At 43.6% G+C, this 19,478-nt stretch overlaps 1 protein-coding gene across 7 annotated transcripts in view; it reads left to right on the top strand.

Moving 5' to 3' along the window:
- The first annotated feature begins 326 nt into the window (after positions 1 to 326).
- The window catches only part of AK4 (adenylate kinase 4), a 74,581-nt gene continuing 55,429 nt past the window's right edge, over positions 327 to 19,478 (top strand). The window contains exons 1-2 of one of the 7 annotated variants that reach the window (XM_060623938.2): positions 327 to 587; positions 1,151 to 1,428. In XM_060623938.2, the coding sequence (XP_060479921.1) occupies positions 1,284 to 1,428 (145 nt within the window). In that variant the 5' untranslated portion in view covers positions 327 to 587; positions 1,151 to 1,283. The other 6 variants (XM_060623934.2, XM_060623935.2, XM_060623936.2 and 3 more) reach the window with 6 other exon arrangements.

Here is a 19,478-nt window from a genome sequence, read left to right as displayed (position 1 = left end):
ACCATTTCCTCTTTCCTTCTTCCCCAAAGAGCCTGGGCTTTGGAGCCAGGCAGATAAGGGTTCAAAACTCCCGCTGCACTCTGGGCAAGATTCCACCTCTTTGATTCACAGCTATATGCCAAGCGCCTAAAACAGTGTCTGGAACACGGTAGGAGATCAACAAACGTTTGTTGAATGAATGACGATACTCCAAGCCTCCTTTCCTCATCTGTGAATATCTGGAACGGTTGTTGCGTAAGGAAACCACTAGCCCTGAACTTGACGCATAGTAGGCACTCAACAAGTTGTATTTTTCCTTCCCCTTGACAGTAAACGGGGTCCCCGGGCGAGTGCAAGAGGTGGGTCTGAGTCCTGGCGCCCCCCGCAGGGTGGTGGGGAGCACGTGGGCTGGGAGGGCGGGGTGGGAGCCGAGCGGCGGGAAGGGGAGGGGGCGCCGGCCGACAGCTCGCGCGGAGCCGGTCTTCCCGGCTTACGTAAGGCGCGAGTCCCGCGCGGCCGGCTGGGGCTCGGAGTGGGGGCGGGCGGAGGCGGCGCCGCCCAGCAGGATCCGGGCTGGAAGCCTCTCGGAGCGCCGCGTCCCAGCCGAGGTGTGTGTTTGACTGCTTGGGGTGGAGAGGCGTCGGACTCGGGTTCCCCGCGGCGGGGAGCGCATCCGTCCGCCCTCGGCGGAGGTGGGCGCTGGGCGGTCCGCGCGGGCGGCGGGGGCAGTGGCGACTCCCGGGGATTGACAGCCGCTGGGGAGGGGCCGCGGCGCAGACTCAGCGCTGCCCACGTGCGAGGGTAGGGGCAGGGGCTCAGCCCCCAGGCCGACCGGTGCGTGGGGCGACTGGGGGCGCGCTTGGAGTCACCGCCCCTCCCGGCGTCCCCCTCGGTGGAGACTGGCGCGGGGATGCCAGGCCGCCCGGCCCCTTCCTCGAACGCCGCGTGGGAAACGAAAGAGGAAGGGATAGAGGTGGGCCTGGCCGGGCCGCCCTCAGAGCCCCCGAGTCCGACCCCGCCAGGGGCGGGGACTCCGGACTTGTCCTGAATCGCGGCGTGGGGGCGAGGAGGGCGGGGATGGGTAGCGTGGCGCCTTTCTCCGCCTTTGAGCCGGCCCCGGCGCGGGGCTGAAGGGAGGGGTTGTCTCAAAAGTCACTCCTTCCCCCTGCAGGGGCGCCCGGCGAGTCCCCGCGCGAGCGGAGAGTGTCAGAGGCAGAAGCAGAAGCCATAAAGTTCCCCGGGCTTCTCTGAGGCCGCTGTCCGGGTTGTCCGTTTGGCCGCCCCCTCCCTGCCTGGCGAAGGCAATGGCTTCCAAACTCCTGCGCGCGGTCATCCTTGGGCCGCCCGGCTCGGGCAAGGGCACCGTGTGCCAGAGGATCGCTCAGAGCTTTGGTCTCCAGCATCTTTCCAGCGGCCACTTCTTGCGGGAGAACATCAAAGCCAACACGGGTGAGGGGTGCGGGGGCGAGGGGCGGGGGTGAGCCGTAGCGGGATCGGGTTGGGTCGGGTCTCCTCGGTCCCCGGGCGCCCTTCCCCCGCCCGCATGTGGTCGTGCAGGCTCCTACGTGCCTGGGAGCATGCAAACGGTGGCCCGCGGTGGTGCGGCTTAACCGCGCCCCAGGAGGGTGCCGAGGCTCGCCGGGAGGAGGGTGGGAGGTGCATGCTTCTCCTCTCCTCGCCTGGACTCCTCTTGCCTTGGGGAAAAGCCTGTAACCACCCAGCTGAGGGAGAACCAGACAGCTGAAAACCCCGAGCTTCCCTCTCGCCCTGCTTCCTTAAGGATAAGCCCTCCCAGCCCACGCGTCCCCGGGGAACTGGGGCGTCCCCCGCTCTCGCCGCCCACCTGTGGGAGTCCGGTCCTGCTGCGCTCTGGGGAACCTGTGGCGCCGCGGGGCCCCCAGCCGCGCACTGTTCCTGCCCCTCCGCGTCACCCTGGGCCTCCGGGCAGAGCCCTGGTGGCTTTGAAAGGCCTGTCTGTCCGCTGCCGCCTTCTAAGGTAAACTCTCACCACTAACACCCCTCCTTCGCAAGCCGGGGCCTGGCCGTTAGGAGACTACGTAGTAGGAGACTCAATCTGAGAAATTACATTTTGAATCCAGCTTCCCTGGAAATGGCTTCTTGAGAATGCCTCCCTTGGCTGGCGTCGTGAATTTGGGGATGTAAGTCGCCTGATGGCTTAGTCTTTCAATAGGGCCCTTCACCCCTCTCCTTCCACCCCCACGGCAACCCCGGTTCCTGATGAATTGGCATTGACAGGCAAGAGGTAGCTGTTGCGCCGCTGGTACATAACCTTTCTGGGATGCATATTCTTATAATAAGCAACTCCTTTATGAAAACTTGTTATTTGCAAACGGGAGCTTCTCTACCGCCCTCAGCGGTGTCCGGGGTGGTTAATGCCCATCCGTGGGCTAATTACCCAGGGATCTTCATTACAGAAGCGCAGATTAGTTTCAAGAGGACTGTGCTGGAAAACAGCGTAAAACCTAGGAATCTAGGAAGTATCTAGGAAGTATCTCAAAGGCAGAGTTTTATTTATCTCTTAAACAGATTGCAAAAGCAAGCTTTTATTTTGATTTTCAAGAAGACTCGCCTGCCGCCTCTCATCTCTCAGAAGGAAAAGTTGTGTGTACCAGGTTGCACCTTGAATTTTCTCTTGCCTCAATTGGGTCTGTTTTAATTTTAATACCACTTTTCAATGCATTTTATTCTTTTTGTTTTGGAATGCAGTTTGGGGGAAGAGCAGTGTGAGAGGGAAGGCTGGCTCTCAGCCGGAGGGTTTTGTGATTGGCTCCAGCTTCTCCGTGGTAGAGAGCCAGAGACTTGGTCAGGGGAGGAAACGCTTAAGTGGCATTGGGCCCGTTTCTTAGCATTCCCTCTACCTGACTTGGGGACTCGTTTCCTTCTGGCCTGAAAGACCTCACCCTGTCCATCCCAGACTGGATTAGTGCCCTTTCCATTTTTAAAGAGAATGTGATAGGAAGTGGCTTACTTCAGAACTTTCTTAGAGGTTTTGAAAACTTTCCACTTGCTGTTTTCCCTTATTCTCACTTTTTTTTTTTAAACTTTGTTTGGTTTTTGGATTTTAGTTTCTGTTCTCTTTCACACAGCTTCATTTTCTCCAAGTGTTTCTCCCTACAGTATGACATGACTACAAAATGTTCAGATTTTCTTTTTCTGTTGGGTACCAAGTAGTTTTTTTTATAAACCAATTTAAAAACTGTTTATCAAGGAAAGAGAAGAAAAATGAAGGACAGCAATTTGTTTTCAAAGTGGCTTGTTTCTAGTGGACTTACAGGGTTTTCTTGGATTATTTTTCTCGCAGAAGTTTCTTAGAGTCTCACAGGCTCATTGCCTGGTAAACAAAACATTCCACGGTATTTTTCTTTTGCCTGTTTGCTTTTAGCTAATTTCCTGATAGAGAAGCACAACAGCTCCTCTGTATGTATACCTTTATAGTTGGAACATTTGAAGAAGCTGAGGAAGCATAACAGAACCCCCGGAAAGAAAACCTTGGTAGGAATTCGAGTTGGAAGGTAGCTCAGGCCATCTGCTCCAACCTTGATTCCGGAATACTCCTGTCCACATGGCTTTCCTGCAACCACTGCCTGCTGAAAAAATGCTCTCCCAGGGAAGGGCTACTCATTGCTTCTGGAAGTCTTCCCTTACCTGCCCTGGCAGAATTCATTTCTTTCCTCTGCGCGTGGCTTTGTTGATTCTGTTGCTGCTGTCACATACAGTTACAATGCGTTACAGCAAATGTCTGTCTGATTCATCCTGTATTTACCAAGTACCTGCTATGTGTCAGACAGTGTTCTAGGTACTGGGGGGCTGTAGCAGTATTTAAGATAATCATGTGTCACTTGTCACTTCTAACTTCACCATGTTCCAGTACCCTCTGAAGAGACTTCAAGGTCAGGGATATGGCAAAGTACTTAATGCATAGAAAGAGTTCAACAGGTCTTTGGGTCACAAATTCTGTCTACTATCCAAGAGTCAGATAGTCTCCAGCAATTGAGTCCATTCTGTTCAGTTTTGATTTATGGTAAAAGTTTGTGCCTACTATGGATCTGAGATTAGTCAGTCTCATGATAGCTGTCACCCTTTGACTTTGTCTAATTGGCCTGAAGCAGTGTAGGCTGAGACTTAATCAAAGACTTTATTTGAAGACTCACACCCAAGTCTTTGGTTCTCATTTTCTTTCTTTCTTTCTTTTTTTTTTTTTTTTTAATTTTTTTAATGTTTGTTTGTTTCTGAGACACAGAGACAGAGCATGAATGGGGGAGGGGCAGAGAGAGAGGGAGATGCAGAATCTGAAACAGGCTCCAGGCTCCGAGCTGTCAGCACAGAGCCCGACGCGGGGGCTTGAACTCATAAACCGTGAGATCTTGACCGGAGCCGAAGTCGGTTGCTCAACCGACTGAGCCACCCAGGCGCCCCAAGTTTCTCATTTTCTTTAGTGCATGCATTGCATGAGTAAATAGAAGGGAGAATTATAGATTGCCAGGAGGTGGGTCCTACATTCTGTCATAAAGAATATTAGCTTTTCTGTGTATGTGTGTATATGTGTAGGAATGTGGGTGCACACACACTGCTGGCGCTTAGTAGTGAGTCTTATTAAAACTTTATTAGAAGTTTGTTAGAGACATTAGTCTCCATTTGTTGAGTGATAGTGGCTGAAACCTCCCTCTGAAAGGATGTGAGAATCCCGTTTTAAGGGTTGGACAAACAGTGGCATTTAAAAAAATCACCTTATTCTGTACTGGATCTCCTATCTCAAGTACAGGAAAATTGGCAGATTTCCATTTGGAAGCATCCTGGACTTGACTGGGTGAAAGAATGTTCAAGAACAAACGTGTTTCTGCTCTTAATTAATATTAACTGCAGCTTTTGCTGGGGTTTGCATATGGGACCAGCATTTCAAATTAGACTGTGGCCTGAGCCTCTTTTCTGTGAAAAGATGACCTAGTTCAGAGGGCTCTGGATTTTTTTTTTTTTTTTTTTTTTTTTTTTTTGCATTTGTTAAGTATAAATGTGTATCTTACGTAAGAGTGAAAACTTCTGAGTCTTGGAGGATAGAGAGGTTGTATCTAGAGACTTGACAGAGTTGAACAAGATATCCGAAACAAATTTAAATAGTTGTTCTGTAGAATATTAATAGGATTTCTGGAATATGCTATGTTCCATTTTTTTTTCTAGCTTGGTAAGACTTGGGGTATAGCTCGGGTCAAGGGTCTGACCATTTTGGAGGATCTGTCTATTCCACAGGTCCACTCAACAATGCCTGGTTTCTTTGAGGGTTTTTATGGGTGTTGAAAGAACAATTTGTGACTTGAATAAGGTGTCCCCTGAGAGTACATCTGCTTTGGCTACATGAACAGCTGAATCTAAGCAGTCTTCAGTGTGGTCTTTTTTTTTTTTTTTTAAGTTTATTTATTGATTTTGATAAACAGAGTGAGCTAGTATGGGTGGGGGAGGGGCAGAGAGAGGGAGAGAGAATCCCAAGCAGGTTCTGCACTGTCAGCATAGAGCCCAACAGGGGCTCGAACTGGTGAACCATGAGATCATGACCTGAGTCAGACACTCAACCGGCTGAGCTGCCCAGGTGCACCCAGTGTGGTCACTTTTTATTTATTTTTCTTTTTTTTTTTTTTTTTCAACGTTTTTTATTTATTTTTGGGACAGAGAGAGACACAGCATGAACGGGGGAGGGGCAGAGAGAGAGGGAGACACAGAATTGGAAACAGGCTCCAGGCTCCGGGCCATCAGCCCAGAGCCCGACGCGGGGCTCGAACTCACGGACCGCGAGATCGTGACCTGGCTGAAGTCGGACGCTTAACCGACTGCGCCACCCAGGCGCCCCAGTATTTTTAAGAGAGCACAAGCAGGAGAGGGGCAGAGAGAGGGGGACAAAGAATCTGAAGCCAGCTCTGCCCTGACAGCACAGAGCCTGATGTGGGGCTTGAACTCATGAACTGCAAGATCATGACCTGAGCCAAAGTTGGACGCTCAAACAACAGAACCACCCAGGTGTCCCCAGTGTGGTCATTTTTTAAAAGGAGCTTTAGTTGTACCTTGTGGAAAATTTGGAAAATGTGAATTAGATTTTATCTAAAGGGCACTGAAAAGCTATTGAAGAGTTTTAAATAAGATAATGACATGAAAGGATTTACTCTAAAAGTTGAACTTTGGGATGCTGTGTGAAGTGACTCCAGTTAAGCTAGAGTGATACCAGGAAGACCAATGTAGATGAGGAGAGTGGACCATGGCTTGGATTGGGGGGTAGTTGTGAAGGCAGAGAGAAATGAAGGGCTTTAGGATGCAAATGAAGGCAGAGTTTACGGGGATGAATGAGCTGGTGGTGAGCGGTGATGGAGAGAAAGCAGCCCAGAGATCAGTCCTGGGATTTTGGCCTTAGCACTTGGGTGAATGTGCCTTAGGGTTGAACTGGAGTGTGCCTAACCAGTCTGGTGTGGAACATTTGGGTTACTTGCTGTTTAATAATGCTCTTATGAACGTCACTGCATGTAAATCATTCAGCAAATATATTTTCCTTGGCATAGGTTACTAGAAACAAAATGACTAGGGGTACCTGGGTGGCTCAGTTGGTTAAGCGTCCGACTTCTGCTCAGGTCAGACTTCTGTTCACTTCACGATCTCATGGCTGGTGAGGTGGAGCCCCGCGTCTGGCTCTGTGCTGACAGCTCAGAGCCTGGAGCCTGCTTTAGATTCTGTCTCTCTCTCTCTGTCCCTCCCCCATTTGTGCTCTGACTCTCTCTCTCTCTCAAAAATAAATAAAATCTTAAAAAAAATTTAAAAAGAAAAAGAAATAAAATGACTGGATCAGAGTAGTTTTTAAACTGTAGAAGAAAGGAATTTTAAACTTAGCTTACAAGAGTGCCTGGCTGGCTCAGTCAGTATAGCATGCAACTCTTGATCTCAGGGTTAATGAGTTCAAGCCCCATGTTGTGCGGGGGAGCCTACTTAAAAAAAAAAAAAAAAAAAAATTAGCTTACAAGCTTCTAGTCAAGGGCTTGGTTGAAAAGCAGATAATAGGTTCTAAATTATTCATGTAGTTTTTGGCTTAGTAAATATTTAAGTATAGACGTGGGTACACATACATTGATATGTATTTAAACTCTCCTTGTTTTTCTGGTTATAAAAATAGTATGTGTAAGTTATCAAAGGTTTAAAAAAACAAGAAAAATAAATAAGACAAACACTTGTAATCCCACTAACTGGAAGGAAAAAATACTGTTAATACTTTTAAAAACAGTGTATCCTTCCAGACTGAATTTCAAGAATAAACTTTGTGTTACTATTTTGAAAATTGCTTGCTTTATTGCACAACATATCATTTATTATTTTTTAGTGTCATTACAATGTGTTCTTTAATATGAGCTTAGTGCCCCTGTACTCTTTTAATATAATTTTTATCCCACTTTTGTTTTTTTTGGAAAGGTAATATGTGCAGATGGTAAAATTTTCAAACTACACCAGAAATGGTGTGGAAAGTCTCTCTCCCCTCCTTGACCGGTGGTTCCCCAGTTACTCTCTACAGGAATACATGTTCCCTGACCCATGGTTCCTCTCTCTACCAGGATACCTACTAGTTACTTTTCTTGAATGTTCATCCAGAGAATTTATGCATACATATATATAGCATATATATAGATGGCAGTAGCCTCTTTTTTAAAAAGTACAAATTTATATTTTGTTTTTCATATCTTTCTTTAGACTTAGCAGTATAGCTTAGACATGGTTTCTATTAGCAGGTATCAATCTATCTTACTCTTTTTGAAAAATGGCCACATACTCTTTTTTTTTTTTTTTTTAAGTTTATTCACTGAGAGAGAGAGAGAGAGAGAGAGAGAGAGAGAATGGCTGGGAGAGGGGCAGAGAGAGAGGGAGAGAGTGAGGATCCCCAGCAGACTCTGCACTGTCAGTACAGAGGCTGATGTGGGGCTTGATCTCACAAACCAGGAGATCATGACCTGAGCAGAAAATCAAGAGTCAGACGCTTAACCAACTGAGCCACCCAGGTGCCCAGACCCATAATTTTATGTTACAGTTGTAACCATAGTTTTTCTAACCAGCCATTCTCAGACATTTTGGTCTCACATTTAAAACTCATTGAGGGGACCTGGGTAGTTCAGTTGGTTAAGCATCTGACTCTTGATTTTGGCTTGGGTCATGACCTCACAGTTCCTGAGATTGAGCCCCGAGTTTGGCCTGGGGCTGACAGTGTGGACCCTAGCCTGCTTACTGTGCTTTCTCTCCCTCTTTCTGTCCCTTCCCCCACGCATACTCACTTAAAAAAAAAAAAAAAAAAAAACTCATTGAGGGGTGCCTGGATGGCTCAGTCCATTGAATGTCTGACTCTTGATTTGGCTCAGGTCATGATCCCAGGGTCATGGGATCAAGCCTTGCCTTAGGCTCTGTGCTCAGTGGAGGATTAAGATTCTCTCTCTGCCCCTCCCCCACTCTTTCTAAACAAAACAAAACTCACTGAGCACTCCATAGAGCTTTTTTTTTTTTAATTTATTTATTTGTTTTCAGAGAGCACCCTCGAGCAGAGGGAGAGGAGAGAGAGAATCCCAAGCAGGATCCACGCTGTTGGCGCCCAGCCTAACACTGGGCTCAATCTCAGGTTTCATGAACTGTGAGATCAGGACCTGAGCCAAAATCAAGAATTGGATCCTTATCTGACTGAGCCAGCCACCCAGGCGTCTCAATAGAGCCTTTTAGATGGATTATACTTCTAGCTACTAACTATATTAGAAGTTAAAACTGGGAAATTTAAAAAAATGTTTGTGAATTCATTAAACATGACGATAAATCCATTACAGATTAACATTTCTATGAAAAATAACTATTTTCCAAAACAAAATCTGAGAAGAATAGTGTTGTTTTCATCTATTTGCAAATCTCTTCAATGTCTTGCTTTGTAAAAGAAAGCTGGATTCTTCTATCTGGTTCTTCGTTCAGTTTGTGTGCTGTGTTGTTTTGGTTAAAGTACAGAAAGAATACTTGGCTTCACATAGATGTGTAGTTAGAGAAAAGGGGAATTCACAGACCCCAGAAAGGGTGTTAATGGACTCCTGGGGTCCTTGGACCTCACTTGGAGAACTGCTGATTTAACTAATCTTCTGTTGATGGAATTTAGGTTAGTTACTGTCCTTTGGTATACAAAGCATGCTTGACTAGGACTTGAATGTCCTAGTAACTATGTCTTTCAGCAAATATGTAAGTGCCAAGCAGTGTTGGCTTGTGGGATACAAAGAAGTGAGACAAAGTCTATTTCCTGAAGGAGGTTGAGGCAGGTAAACAAGGATAAGGTAATAGAGGCTGAAAGATGTACATGTGTAGGTCCTGTGGGATATGGGGTAGTATGGCCAACCTAGCATTGAGAAGGTGGTGAGATTACCGAAGGGTTTCTAGAGATGATTCCTGAGCTAAGTTTTGACGGATGAGTCCAGCTGCCAGGTGAGGAGATGGGATGGTTGTTGCCACCATATAACTGGAACTCCTTTCAGAGCTCGTGTATGGTCCACAAGAGATCATTGCTCTTGTGGCTTGATCACACCTGTGTGTTACCATTTTGGCCTTTATTCATCTCTTATTATGCTATTAAAGGAAAAGGTTGCTGTACCTGCTACATATCACTTTTTCCAGTTTTCATTACTTGGTGCTTATCTTTAAGATACACACAAATATATTAGCATCATAATTTATGAAGCTTTTACACTTCTGCTCCAAACTTCCTAGAACTCAAGTGATGGCACCTGATCATGAAACTCATAAGTTGAGTACCAGACTATTAGCTACAAATCTACCCATTATAGAGGACATATTGAATTGCCTATTTCCTTTAAAATCTACCAAGTAAATTGTTAAATGGTATTAGGCTACTCTGCTCTTAAGCAATCTGTGTAATGCATGTTGTAAGAAGATTTAAGGACTAGGAAATTGTTTTTCTTGTAAACTTTTAGACAGTATTCTTTTACACAGTGGGTCAGATAGCTCAGCTCTTTTAGCAAACTAGATTGTTTTTTAAAGCATGAGCAGGTAGTAGAGGCTTTGCATTACTCTGTACCGCACCCCCCCCCCTTAATGTTTAGTTCTCAAGTTCACCTTTAAGACATGGTCCAAAAGGTCTCATTGGTACAGTTTCATGAAGTACAATTAGATGGCTGATGTTATATTTTAACAGTCCCATGTCCAAGTTCCAAGAGTTCTTGGTACTAGTTAAATGACAGACCTGGCAGCAAACATCTCTTATTTAGCCAGAGAGGCTGATGATATTGAAATAATGCACAGTCACTCCTGCTCATCAAATTCCCAACAAGCTAGAAATCAATTGTTTTCTGTTCTTCAGCACTTCGTTATTGACCTACGACCTGTGACTTTGGCACTTTATATTCCTGTCACTTGGTCATCATAACTAACATTTGCACTGGTCGAGCATGTGCTAGGCCCTGCACTGGCTAATGGATGTGTTTTATTCTCTAGTCTACACACAGATCTACAGAGCAGTTGTTACTACATCCTTTTGCAAATGAAGAAATGGGCTCAGAGAGGTCGGATTACTTGCTTTAGGTCAAATAGCTAGTAAGGTAGAGAAGCTAGTAGTCAAACTTGGGACTCCATAGGTAGGGTTAAACTTCCCATTATGTCATGCTGCCGTCCAGGTACTCCAGTACATAGTGAAATATCCACTTCATGTCTTATAAACAGGACACGGAACAATGGATGGCCAGGGCATCATTGCAGCTCAGCTCTCTACAAGTACACTGAGGTCAGCAGGTTCCAGGGTAGTCTAGAGGTATGTGTTTTGTTGTTCTGTTCCTGAAACATTTAAAACAAAAATCTAAGGAAACGCTGACTTCCTCCTCCCTCCCCAAAAAAAGAACCCCAAAAAGTCTAAAATAGAAACTTTATGCAACTGTGAGGAGGTAGAAATTACCGTTCATTGTAATGGTAAGACTTCTGGAATAATACCTGAGCCTGATGTTTCGTTAGTCATTTGGCAGATGTTTCTATGCCTACATTAGGTATGAGGAGGCATGCAGAAGAACCCTTGAGGCACTCACCATTTCGGGTTCAAGTTCTAGGTTTCGCATTATGTTCCCATGAGTCATGGTGGGATGTGTGTGGGTGAAGTGTTGTGAGGTCATGGACAAGGTGGGGAGGGCATTGTTCAGGTGCACCTTTCTCCTGGAATGCCTTTCACACTTAATCTCTCAAAGTCTATTTTCAGTCTCATCGCTTCTGTGAAGTTTTCCACAGCTGTTGCAGCTACATGTCATTTTTTCTCTGAAATTCCTCTTATACCCATCTGTATCTATAATATGGCATTCATTGTCATCTCCCTGTAAGGTGATCTGTTTTGTAACATCAGTTATATAGTCTCTAACCATCTCAACAGTAAATTCACTAGTGTCAGTTTAGTTCAACAAACGTTTTGATTGCCTGTTATGGCAGGAGGGGAGATGGGCTATAAACAAGGGAAAAATAGTCAAGGTAACCTTGTATACCTTATGCCTTAAGCCTTGTATGCTATATAAGTATTCCCCCCAAAATATGATAGTACAGTGATGGAGAGTGCCTGGGAAGGCCACTTTAGACTGTGGGTTGGAGAAGGCCTCTCTGAGATGATGTTTAAGCTGAGCCCTGAGTGAGGGTAGGAGCCAGGTGTGTGAAGATTTGGGGGCAGAGGAAGGGCATGTGGAGAAACCCTAGAGTAGGAGTGAGTTTTTCCTGGAAGAGAGGAGGCAAGTGTTTCTGGAGCACTGTAAGAAGGAGATGGTAGAAGGGGAGGCTGCAAAGGTTGGCATAGGGCTTTGAGGCATGATCAGGAGTTTGGGCTTCCATGTAACTGGATGAAGAGTGACTGGGGTTTTGTTGTTATTGTCATTATTTTTTATGTATAACACCTTTACTGAGATATCTACAATAGCACTTACCCTTATATAGCATATAAAACCAGTGGTTCCAGTGGTTTTTAGTATATTTATAGCATCATGCAACCATCACATCACTACTGCCTAATCTGAGAACATTTTCATTACCCCAGAAAGAAACTGCACTCATAAGTAGTCATTCCCCATTTCCCCTCCGTCCAGCCCCTGGCAATCACTGATCTACTTTCTGTTGGTATGGATTTGCCTACTCTGAATATGTCAGGTAAATGGACTCATACAAGATACTACTTTTTGTCTTTGGCTTCTTTCAGTAAGCATGTTTTCAAATCAAAGTTCAACTATGTTGTAGTTATGTATCACTACTTCAATCCTTTTTATTGCCAGGTAATATTTATTGTATGGATATACCACATTTTGTTTATTCATTCATTAGTTGATGGACACTTGGGTTGTTTCCTGCTATTAACATTGATATACAGATTTTTATGTGAATATATGTTGTCATCTCTCTTGTCATGTATATACCTAGGAGTGGAGTTGCTGAATCATATGGTAACACTATGTTTAACATCTTGGGGTGCCTGGCTGGCTCAGGCAGCTAAGCAGTCAACCTTGGCTCAGGTCATGAGCTTGCAGTTTACGAGTTCGAGCCCCGCATCGGGCTCTGTGCTGACAGCTCAGAGGCTGGAACCTGCTTTGGATTCTGTGTGTCCCTCTCTCTCTTCCCCTTTCCTTGTGTGCATGCACTCTCTCTTTCTCTCTCTCTCTCTCTCAAAAAAAAAAACATTAAAAAAGTTTTTCAAAAATCTTGAGGAACTGCCACCTGTTTTCCAAAGCAGCTCAACCATTTTATGTTCCCACCAACAATGAATGAAGGTGGCGATGTCTTCATATTCTTGTCATACTTGTTATTTTATGTCTTTTTTGATTTTCACACCCTAATGAGCATGAGGTGGTATCTCATTGTGATTTTGATTTACATTTCTTTAAGCACTAATGATAATTGAACATCTTTTCATGTCCTATTGACCATTTGTACATCTTCTTTGGTGAATGTCTATCCTGTCCATTTTTTAGATGGCCTCATGTGTTCCTTCTGTGTTGAGTTCTTTATATATTCTGGATACAAGTCCCTTTTTATTTTTTTTATTAAAAAAAATTTTTTTACGTTTATTTATTATTTTGAGTATTATTCTGTCAGCACAGAGCCTGGCACGGGGCTCGAACCCACAAACTGTGAGATCATGACCTGAGCCAAAGTCGGACACAACCAACTGAGCCATCCTGGCACCCCACGAGTCCCTTTTTAGATATATGGCTTGCATATATTTTCTTCCATTCTGTGGGTTGCCTTCTTACCTTTCTTGATGTTGTCCTTAGAAGTGCAAAGTTTTAAAATTTGATGAAGTCCAGTTTATCTTTTTTTCTTTTGTAGCTTGAGGTTTTTGGTGTCATTGCCTAATCCAAGGTAAAGCCCATGTTTTTAAATATGGTACTGACAATCTGATTCATATTCTATTCTGCTTGAAGAAATACACTATTTTTGTTTGTTTTATTTTATTTTAATTTTTAGTTTTTTTGAGAAAGAGCAAGAGAGAGTGCATGCAAGAGGTGTAGAGGGGTAGGGGGAGAGAGATTGAGTATATTAAGCAGGCTCCACACTCAGCACACAGCCTATTGCAGGGCTCCATCCCACAAACTTGGGATCATGACCTGAGCCTGAGATCATGACCTGAGCCTGGAATCATGACCTGAGTCGAAACCAAGAGAAACCAAGAGAAGCTCAACTGAGCCACCCAGGCACCCCCATTCACATTTTAAATAGATCACTCTGGCTATTTGTAAACTAGATTGGAAGGTTCTAGAATGAAAGTAGGGAGAACAGTTAAGATGTTAAAATGTCAACAAATGGATAGACTTCAAATATCAGTAACTACTTGTTAAATTCGGCGTATTCCAGTAGCATCCTGTTAATAGGAATCAAAAATGGTCTCCACCTTTAAGGAGTTGACAAGGTAAAACATACACCCAATTAATTGTTTATTAAGGCAGATTATACTGAGTGCTATTAAAAAAAATGAATGAGGGGCACCTGGGGTGGGCTTAGTTGGTTAAGTGTCTGACTTCAGCTCAGGTCATGATCTCACAGTTTGTGAGTTTGAGCCCCACATCGGGTTCTCTGCTGTCAGCACAGACCTCTGTCCCCCTCTCTTTCTGCCCCTCCTCTGCTTGCACTCTTTCTCTCAAAAAATAAACAAAAACATTAAAAAAACCCATAAAAGAATGACAAATTTTTTATAAGAACACTGAAGGGGTGCCTGTGTGGCTCAGTTGTTTAAGTGTCCAACTCTGGATTTCGGCTCTGGCCATGATGTCCTGGTTTGTGAGATCGAGCCACCCCAGGTTGGGCTCTGTGTAAAGAACACTAAAGTCATTTGTATAAACTTATAGAGTTCTTTTTGTATTTCCAGTGTCTGACATACCGTCAGACAGTGCTTAATAGTTGTTTGATCTATTTCTGGATGAAAAAGTCCATGAAAGCTGTGGGAGAGATGGTGTTAGAACTGAGCCTTGTAGGATGGGTAAGGTACTGGCAGGTAGAAAAATGGGAGCAGGGTGTTTTTGATGGAGGGATCATATATGAGAGGAGGTGATTACATTTAAGGATATTTTGATTGAAACCTAGAGGTGGAACAATTACAGGCATGAAAGTTAGAATTGTCCTTTGGGGCTTTCATGTAATTCCACATTGAGTTTATAAATAGGAAGGTGGTTCGGAATCAATTCCTTCCTCAAATTCCTTTAGAGGTATGATGGCTGTTTTTCATAGCAAAGTAGGAGTGGATTGTAGGGGAGAAAAAGTGGAGCACAGCTAAGGTGGTGTCACAAACAGTTTAGATCAGGTATAAGGTAAAAGTAATGAAAACGGGAATTTGGGAGAAGCTGCAATACCTAATATGACTCTGTGCATGGGAATGGCAGTGCCAAATGCAACTCTTTAAAGGGATGAGTTTCAGTGATTGTGGGGGAAAGTGGACCTAGTTAAAAGGAAGATAGTCCAGGGTTGATGATAATGACAAGTTTAACATACCTGCAGGAAGTTCCAGGTGCAAGTTTCTAGTGGTTTTGGCATAGCGAATGATAGGCACCGGCAGTTGGCTCTGTGGCCTAGAGGAAATAAGGTTGGGCTTTGGAGTCATACCTCTGTCATACCTCTGTCTAAACTTCTTATGGGCTTAGTTAACTTTGGGGAGAGTTAATTAACTTGATTTCCTCAGTTGTAAGAACCCCACCTCACAGGGCTGTTTGGGAGGGTCAGATGGGGTCATCTGCGTAAAATGCCTGACAAGTAGGAGGGTTCTCTCTGTGGTTTCTTCCCTCTTCCCTGGAGTAGTAATACTTTGATTTCATTTAAAATCTTCTGCAGTAAATGTGGTGCTTTGAATGGAATCACTGGCATAATCTAGTGGGATTTAGGCAATATATAGGTGTGTGTGTGTGTGTGTGTGTGTGTGTGTGTGTGTGTGTGTGCGCGCGCGCGCGCGCACCACTCAGCTGCTCAGCAGAGGCTACAAGCATTCATTGTTTTTAAACTATTAATTGTGCTGACCTAATTTTTAAAACTGTCTTGTTTCCATTCTAGTCCAAACAAAAATACTTCCACTAAATTTCTTTGTGTGCCTCTTTTGGAAGACTCCTTTGGGAAGACCCAAAATTGCTTTTTAGAAATTTTGTCATCATTAAGGTGGACATTTTTCTAACTTTACCTGTATGTCCGATTGGATAGATTTTCTCAAGGTCTTTTAATGTATTGGGCTGCTGATGTATCTGACTTGACTTTGGCTTTGCTTTGTTTTCCTAAATTCTGACTTAACTGCTTCTGTATTTTTTCCTTCTGCATGACCTCTGTAGATCTTGGTAAGAATAGCTAATGTCATTTGCAGGAGAACTATAAAATATTGATTGCATATATGAGTTCAGCTTCCTAATTTTCTTAAATGGTAACTATAAATACTGTCTCAGGACACAGTTTATTTTTTCTATAAGGGAGATTGATTTTTAACTTGTATTACTTCAGTGGCTTGGTTTTAAAAAAATCAAGAATCTAGTTTGGAATACAAAGAAAGAGCAAGACCTCCTTCCCATTGAGCTCATAGTTTTGTTTTAGTTTTCTAGGGTTTTTGGTAACTAAACACTATGCACAACAATGAATGTGTTAAGTTTAATTATTTGTTCCTTTTCTTAATGCCTTAGAATTGGAAGGAATTTGAGTTCTTCTGTCCAAGTGGCCATTCTGTGCTGGGTCCCTTCTCTAGGAGCTGACAGCCAACTCCCCCACTGGAGAAGGGCTTTTTCATTGTTGGATGGGCCTAATTGTTGGAAGACTTTTTTCTTTATACTGAGATGAAAGCCAGTCCTTGAAACCATCATCCATAAGCTGTCATCCACTTGTCCAACTTGAGTCTTTTGGTGTCACACAAATTAAATCCACTAACTCTGCAGATAATTGAAAATAGTTGCTAGGCACCACTTCCCGGACCTAAGTTGTCCTCCCCCCGGCCTCCCATCCAGAAGAATAGCTTTGGTTACTTCAACCATTCTTTCCAAGATAACTTTTCTAAATTCTTTTCAGCCTGATTTCATTATGACCCTTTTAAACTCTGATGGCTACCTTCAACAAACAACTGACTAAAATGGTGGGATCATTGTAGCTGTAGTGGCTTTACTTCTAAATCTACTCTCTTTCTAAGTTTTGTTTTGTTTTGTTTTAAGTTTATTTATTTTTGAGAGAGAGAGAGAGAGGAAGAGCAGGGGAGGGGCAGAAGATCCAAAGGGAGCTCTGTGCAGATAGCAGAGAGCCTGATGAGGGGCTTGAACACACGAACTGTGAGATCATGACCTGAACCAAAGTCCGACACTCAACCAACTGAGCCACCAGGCACCCCTCTACCCTCTTTCAAATGAACACATTATTTGGGAGTATTTCTGAACATTGTCCTGCAGTGCACACTGTGGCTCAGTTAGCTTTGAAAAGCCGACAGTATTTGAGGGTATCTCAGAACCTAAGCACAGACACCTGCTACTCTAGGCTACTCAGATCTGTAGCCCTGTCCTTTGAGTGAGGGGTCAGATACTCTGTCTCTCCCTTGGTTCATTCTGAGCATTGAGATGGCTTAAAGTATTAGGGACAAGTTAGAAAAATTTGGGAGTTTGGTGGAATTACCACTTAGCCTAAATATTGCAGGACACTGATCAGTGATGAATAGATCATGACTAAATTTGCCCAGATTGTCATTAATTATAGTTTATTTGGATAGTTTCTACATACTGTTATATCCTAAAATCTAGGACTGTATGATTTTATGCTGAATGCCTTTGTGATACAAAACTCTAAGAGGTGGTATGTTTGTCTTTAAGAATTTGGGCTCAGGGCGCCTGGGTGGCTCAGTCGGTTAAGCATCCAACTTCAGCTCAGGTCATGATTACATGGCTCATGAGTTTGAGCCCCGCATCGGGCTGCTTCGGATTCTGTGTCTCCCTCTCTCTCTGCCCCTCCCCCTCTCATGGTCTGTCTCTCTCCCCTTGAAAAATAAACAAACATTTTAAAAAATTAAAAAAGAAAAAAAAAAAAAAGAAAAAGAGTGTGGGCTCCGAACTACATAGCTGGTTTGGAATCTGACTTGGTGACCCTTACTCTACAATCTTGGGCAAAGTAACTAACTTTTTTGTGTTTATTCATTTATAAATGAGAGTAATGGTGAGACTACCTCACTAGATTGCCTCGTGAGTATTAAGTTAATGTGTGTTGGCAGGGCTGAGGCTGTGGTAGGGTGAGGTGAGTAAAGCACTGTCCTGGAGTGAAAAATTTAAGGGGTGCCCATTAAACTCAATAAATCAGTGGTAGTGCAATAGAATGAACAAAATACAAGAATTTAAAATAAAAACCAGACCTGACAGATTGAGAAAGAATTGTTATGGATGGGAGTGAGTTGTTTAAATGCAGGGTTGGGTTGATTTTCATCATAGATTTTTTTGCACTAATTTTGGTATTTTGAAATATTGCATTAAAATATTATCTTAATGACTAGAATTTGGTTTTTTGTTGCCCCCTTCAATTTTTTTTTTGCCCAAGGTGAGTGCCTCACCCAGCTGATCCTAGTTGTAGGCCAGTGTGTTGGTGTTTGTTGTTAGTAGTTGATTGCAGTGTTAGTTTTGTTAAGGAAATACATTTAAGATTCTTGCAGAAGGATTTTTTCCCCCCCAGCTTATATGTTTCTGTTAGGTTGTCTCAGAACACCAGTCAAAATCTATCTTGTCAAGGTTAGTTTTAGATTTGAATGTCATGTTACAAACACTGCTGGAGCTCAAACCCTGGAGAATAAAAAATGCATGCACTTAGCTTATGTCTAGAGGAATCTAGCCAAACCAAACAGCACTGAAACATTGCATTTCCTTAATGGCCAGGATTGTGAAAGACAGCCACAGATGGTTGGCTGAGCCATAGCTGGAACTACTGTTAGTCGGCGTGAGATGTTCTAAGTGGCAGAAGCCAGGAACCCAATGCGGGTGGGAAGTGGTGTTTCTAGAAGTGAAATTAAGATGATAGAATCTTTCCGTAATTCTGGTTCTGATCCAGTTTGCCTTTAGCTATATAGACCTGATTATAAACATGTTTTGGAAAACTGTTTCATCGTTACTGGCCAGTGAAAGGCAAAAAAAGTTGTAGGATTGATTTTTAAAGCGTGTTGTTCTTAACAGTTGAAGTGTTACACAAGGCAAGGCAGCTGTCTGTTAGGACATCATTCCTCTTAAAGTGCCTACTTGCTTGCTTTTTTTCTTTCTTTTTTCCTTCCTTCCATCTTTTTTCTTTTTGATACAGATTCATCCAGTGTTGCTTTCTACACAAAGGAGAAGTAATTGCTCTTAAAAATGTCGTATAAACTGGATGTTGATATTTTGCGTAAAATATGTGGAGTTAAGTAAACGAATAATCACGATAGCAGTTATTGTTTGCTTTGATTAGGTTTAAATTTACCCGAAGACTTTATCATTTTGTTCTGAGATTGCAAAGAGATAGAATCCAATTATATACTTGAGAAGTGCAGTGACTTGAAAACATCACCTTATTTTGCTGGTTGCTGCCAGACATTGCTGCCTTGCTGTGGTGAGGTGGCTCTGTTGTTTTGAGTTTGGTCATTTTTAGAGACTCCAGATACCTTCTGGCTTTATAGTTAAAAAAAAAAAAATTGGAAAAAAATTTTTTTTAATTTTATTTTTATTTTAGACAGAGAGAGAGGAGTGCGAGTCGGGGAAAGGGGCAGCGGGAGAGAGAGTGAGAATCCCAAGGAAGCTCCAGACTCAGCACCGAGCCCGACACAGGGCTCCATCTCATGACCCTGGGATCATGACATGAGCCAGAATCAAGAGTCGGACACTCAACCGACTGAGCCAGCCAGGCGCCCCAAGAGGTGGAAAATTCTTGTCTCAAAAAAGTGTATGTCACCTCTGTACCAATTTTTGGAGAACAGCTGTGGCAGCTGCTTTGTTTTCCTCCTTTAATTTGGCAGGTGGAGAAAG

The sequence above is a fragment of the Panthera onca genome, chromosome C1 (genome assembly GCF_046562875.1).
Source record: "Panthera onca isolate mPanOnc1 chromosome C1, mPanOnc1 haplotype 2, whole genome shotgun sequence".
NCBI classification, from domain to species: domain Eukaryota; kingdom Metazoa; phylum Chordata; class Mammalia; order Carnivora; family Felidae; genus Panthera; species Panthera onca.
Note: the sequence above shows the minus strand (reverse complement) of the source record. Positions and strands in the feature narration are given on the sequence as shown.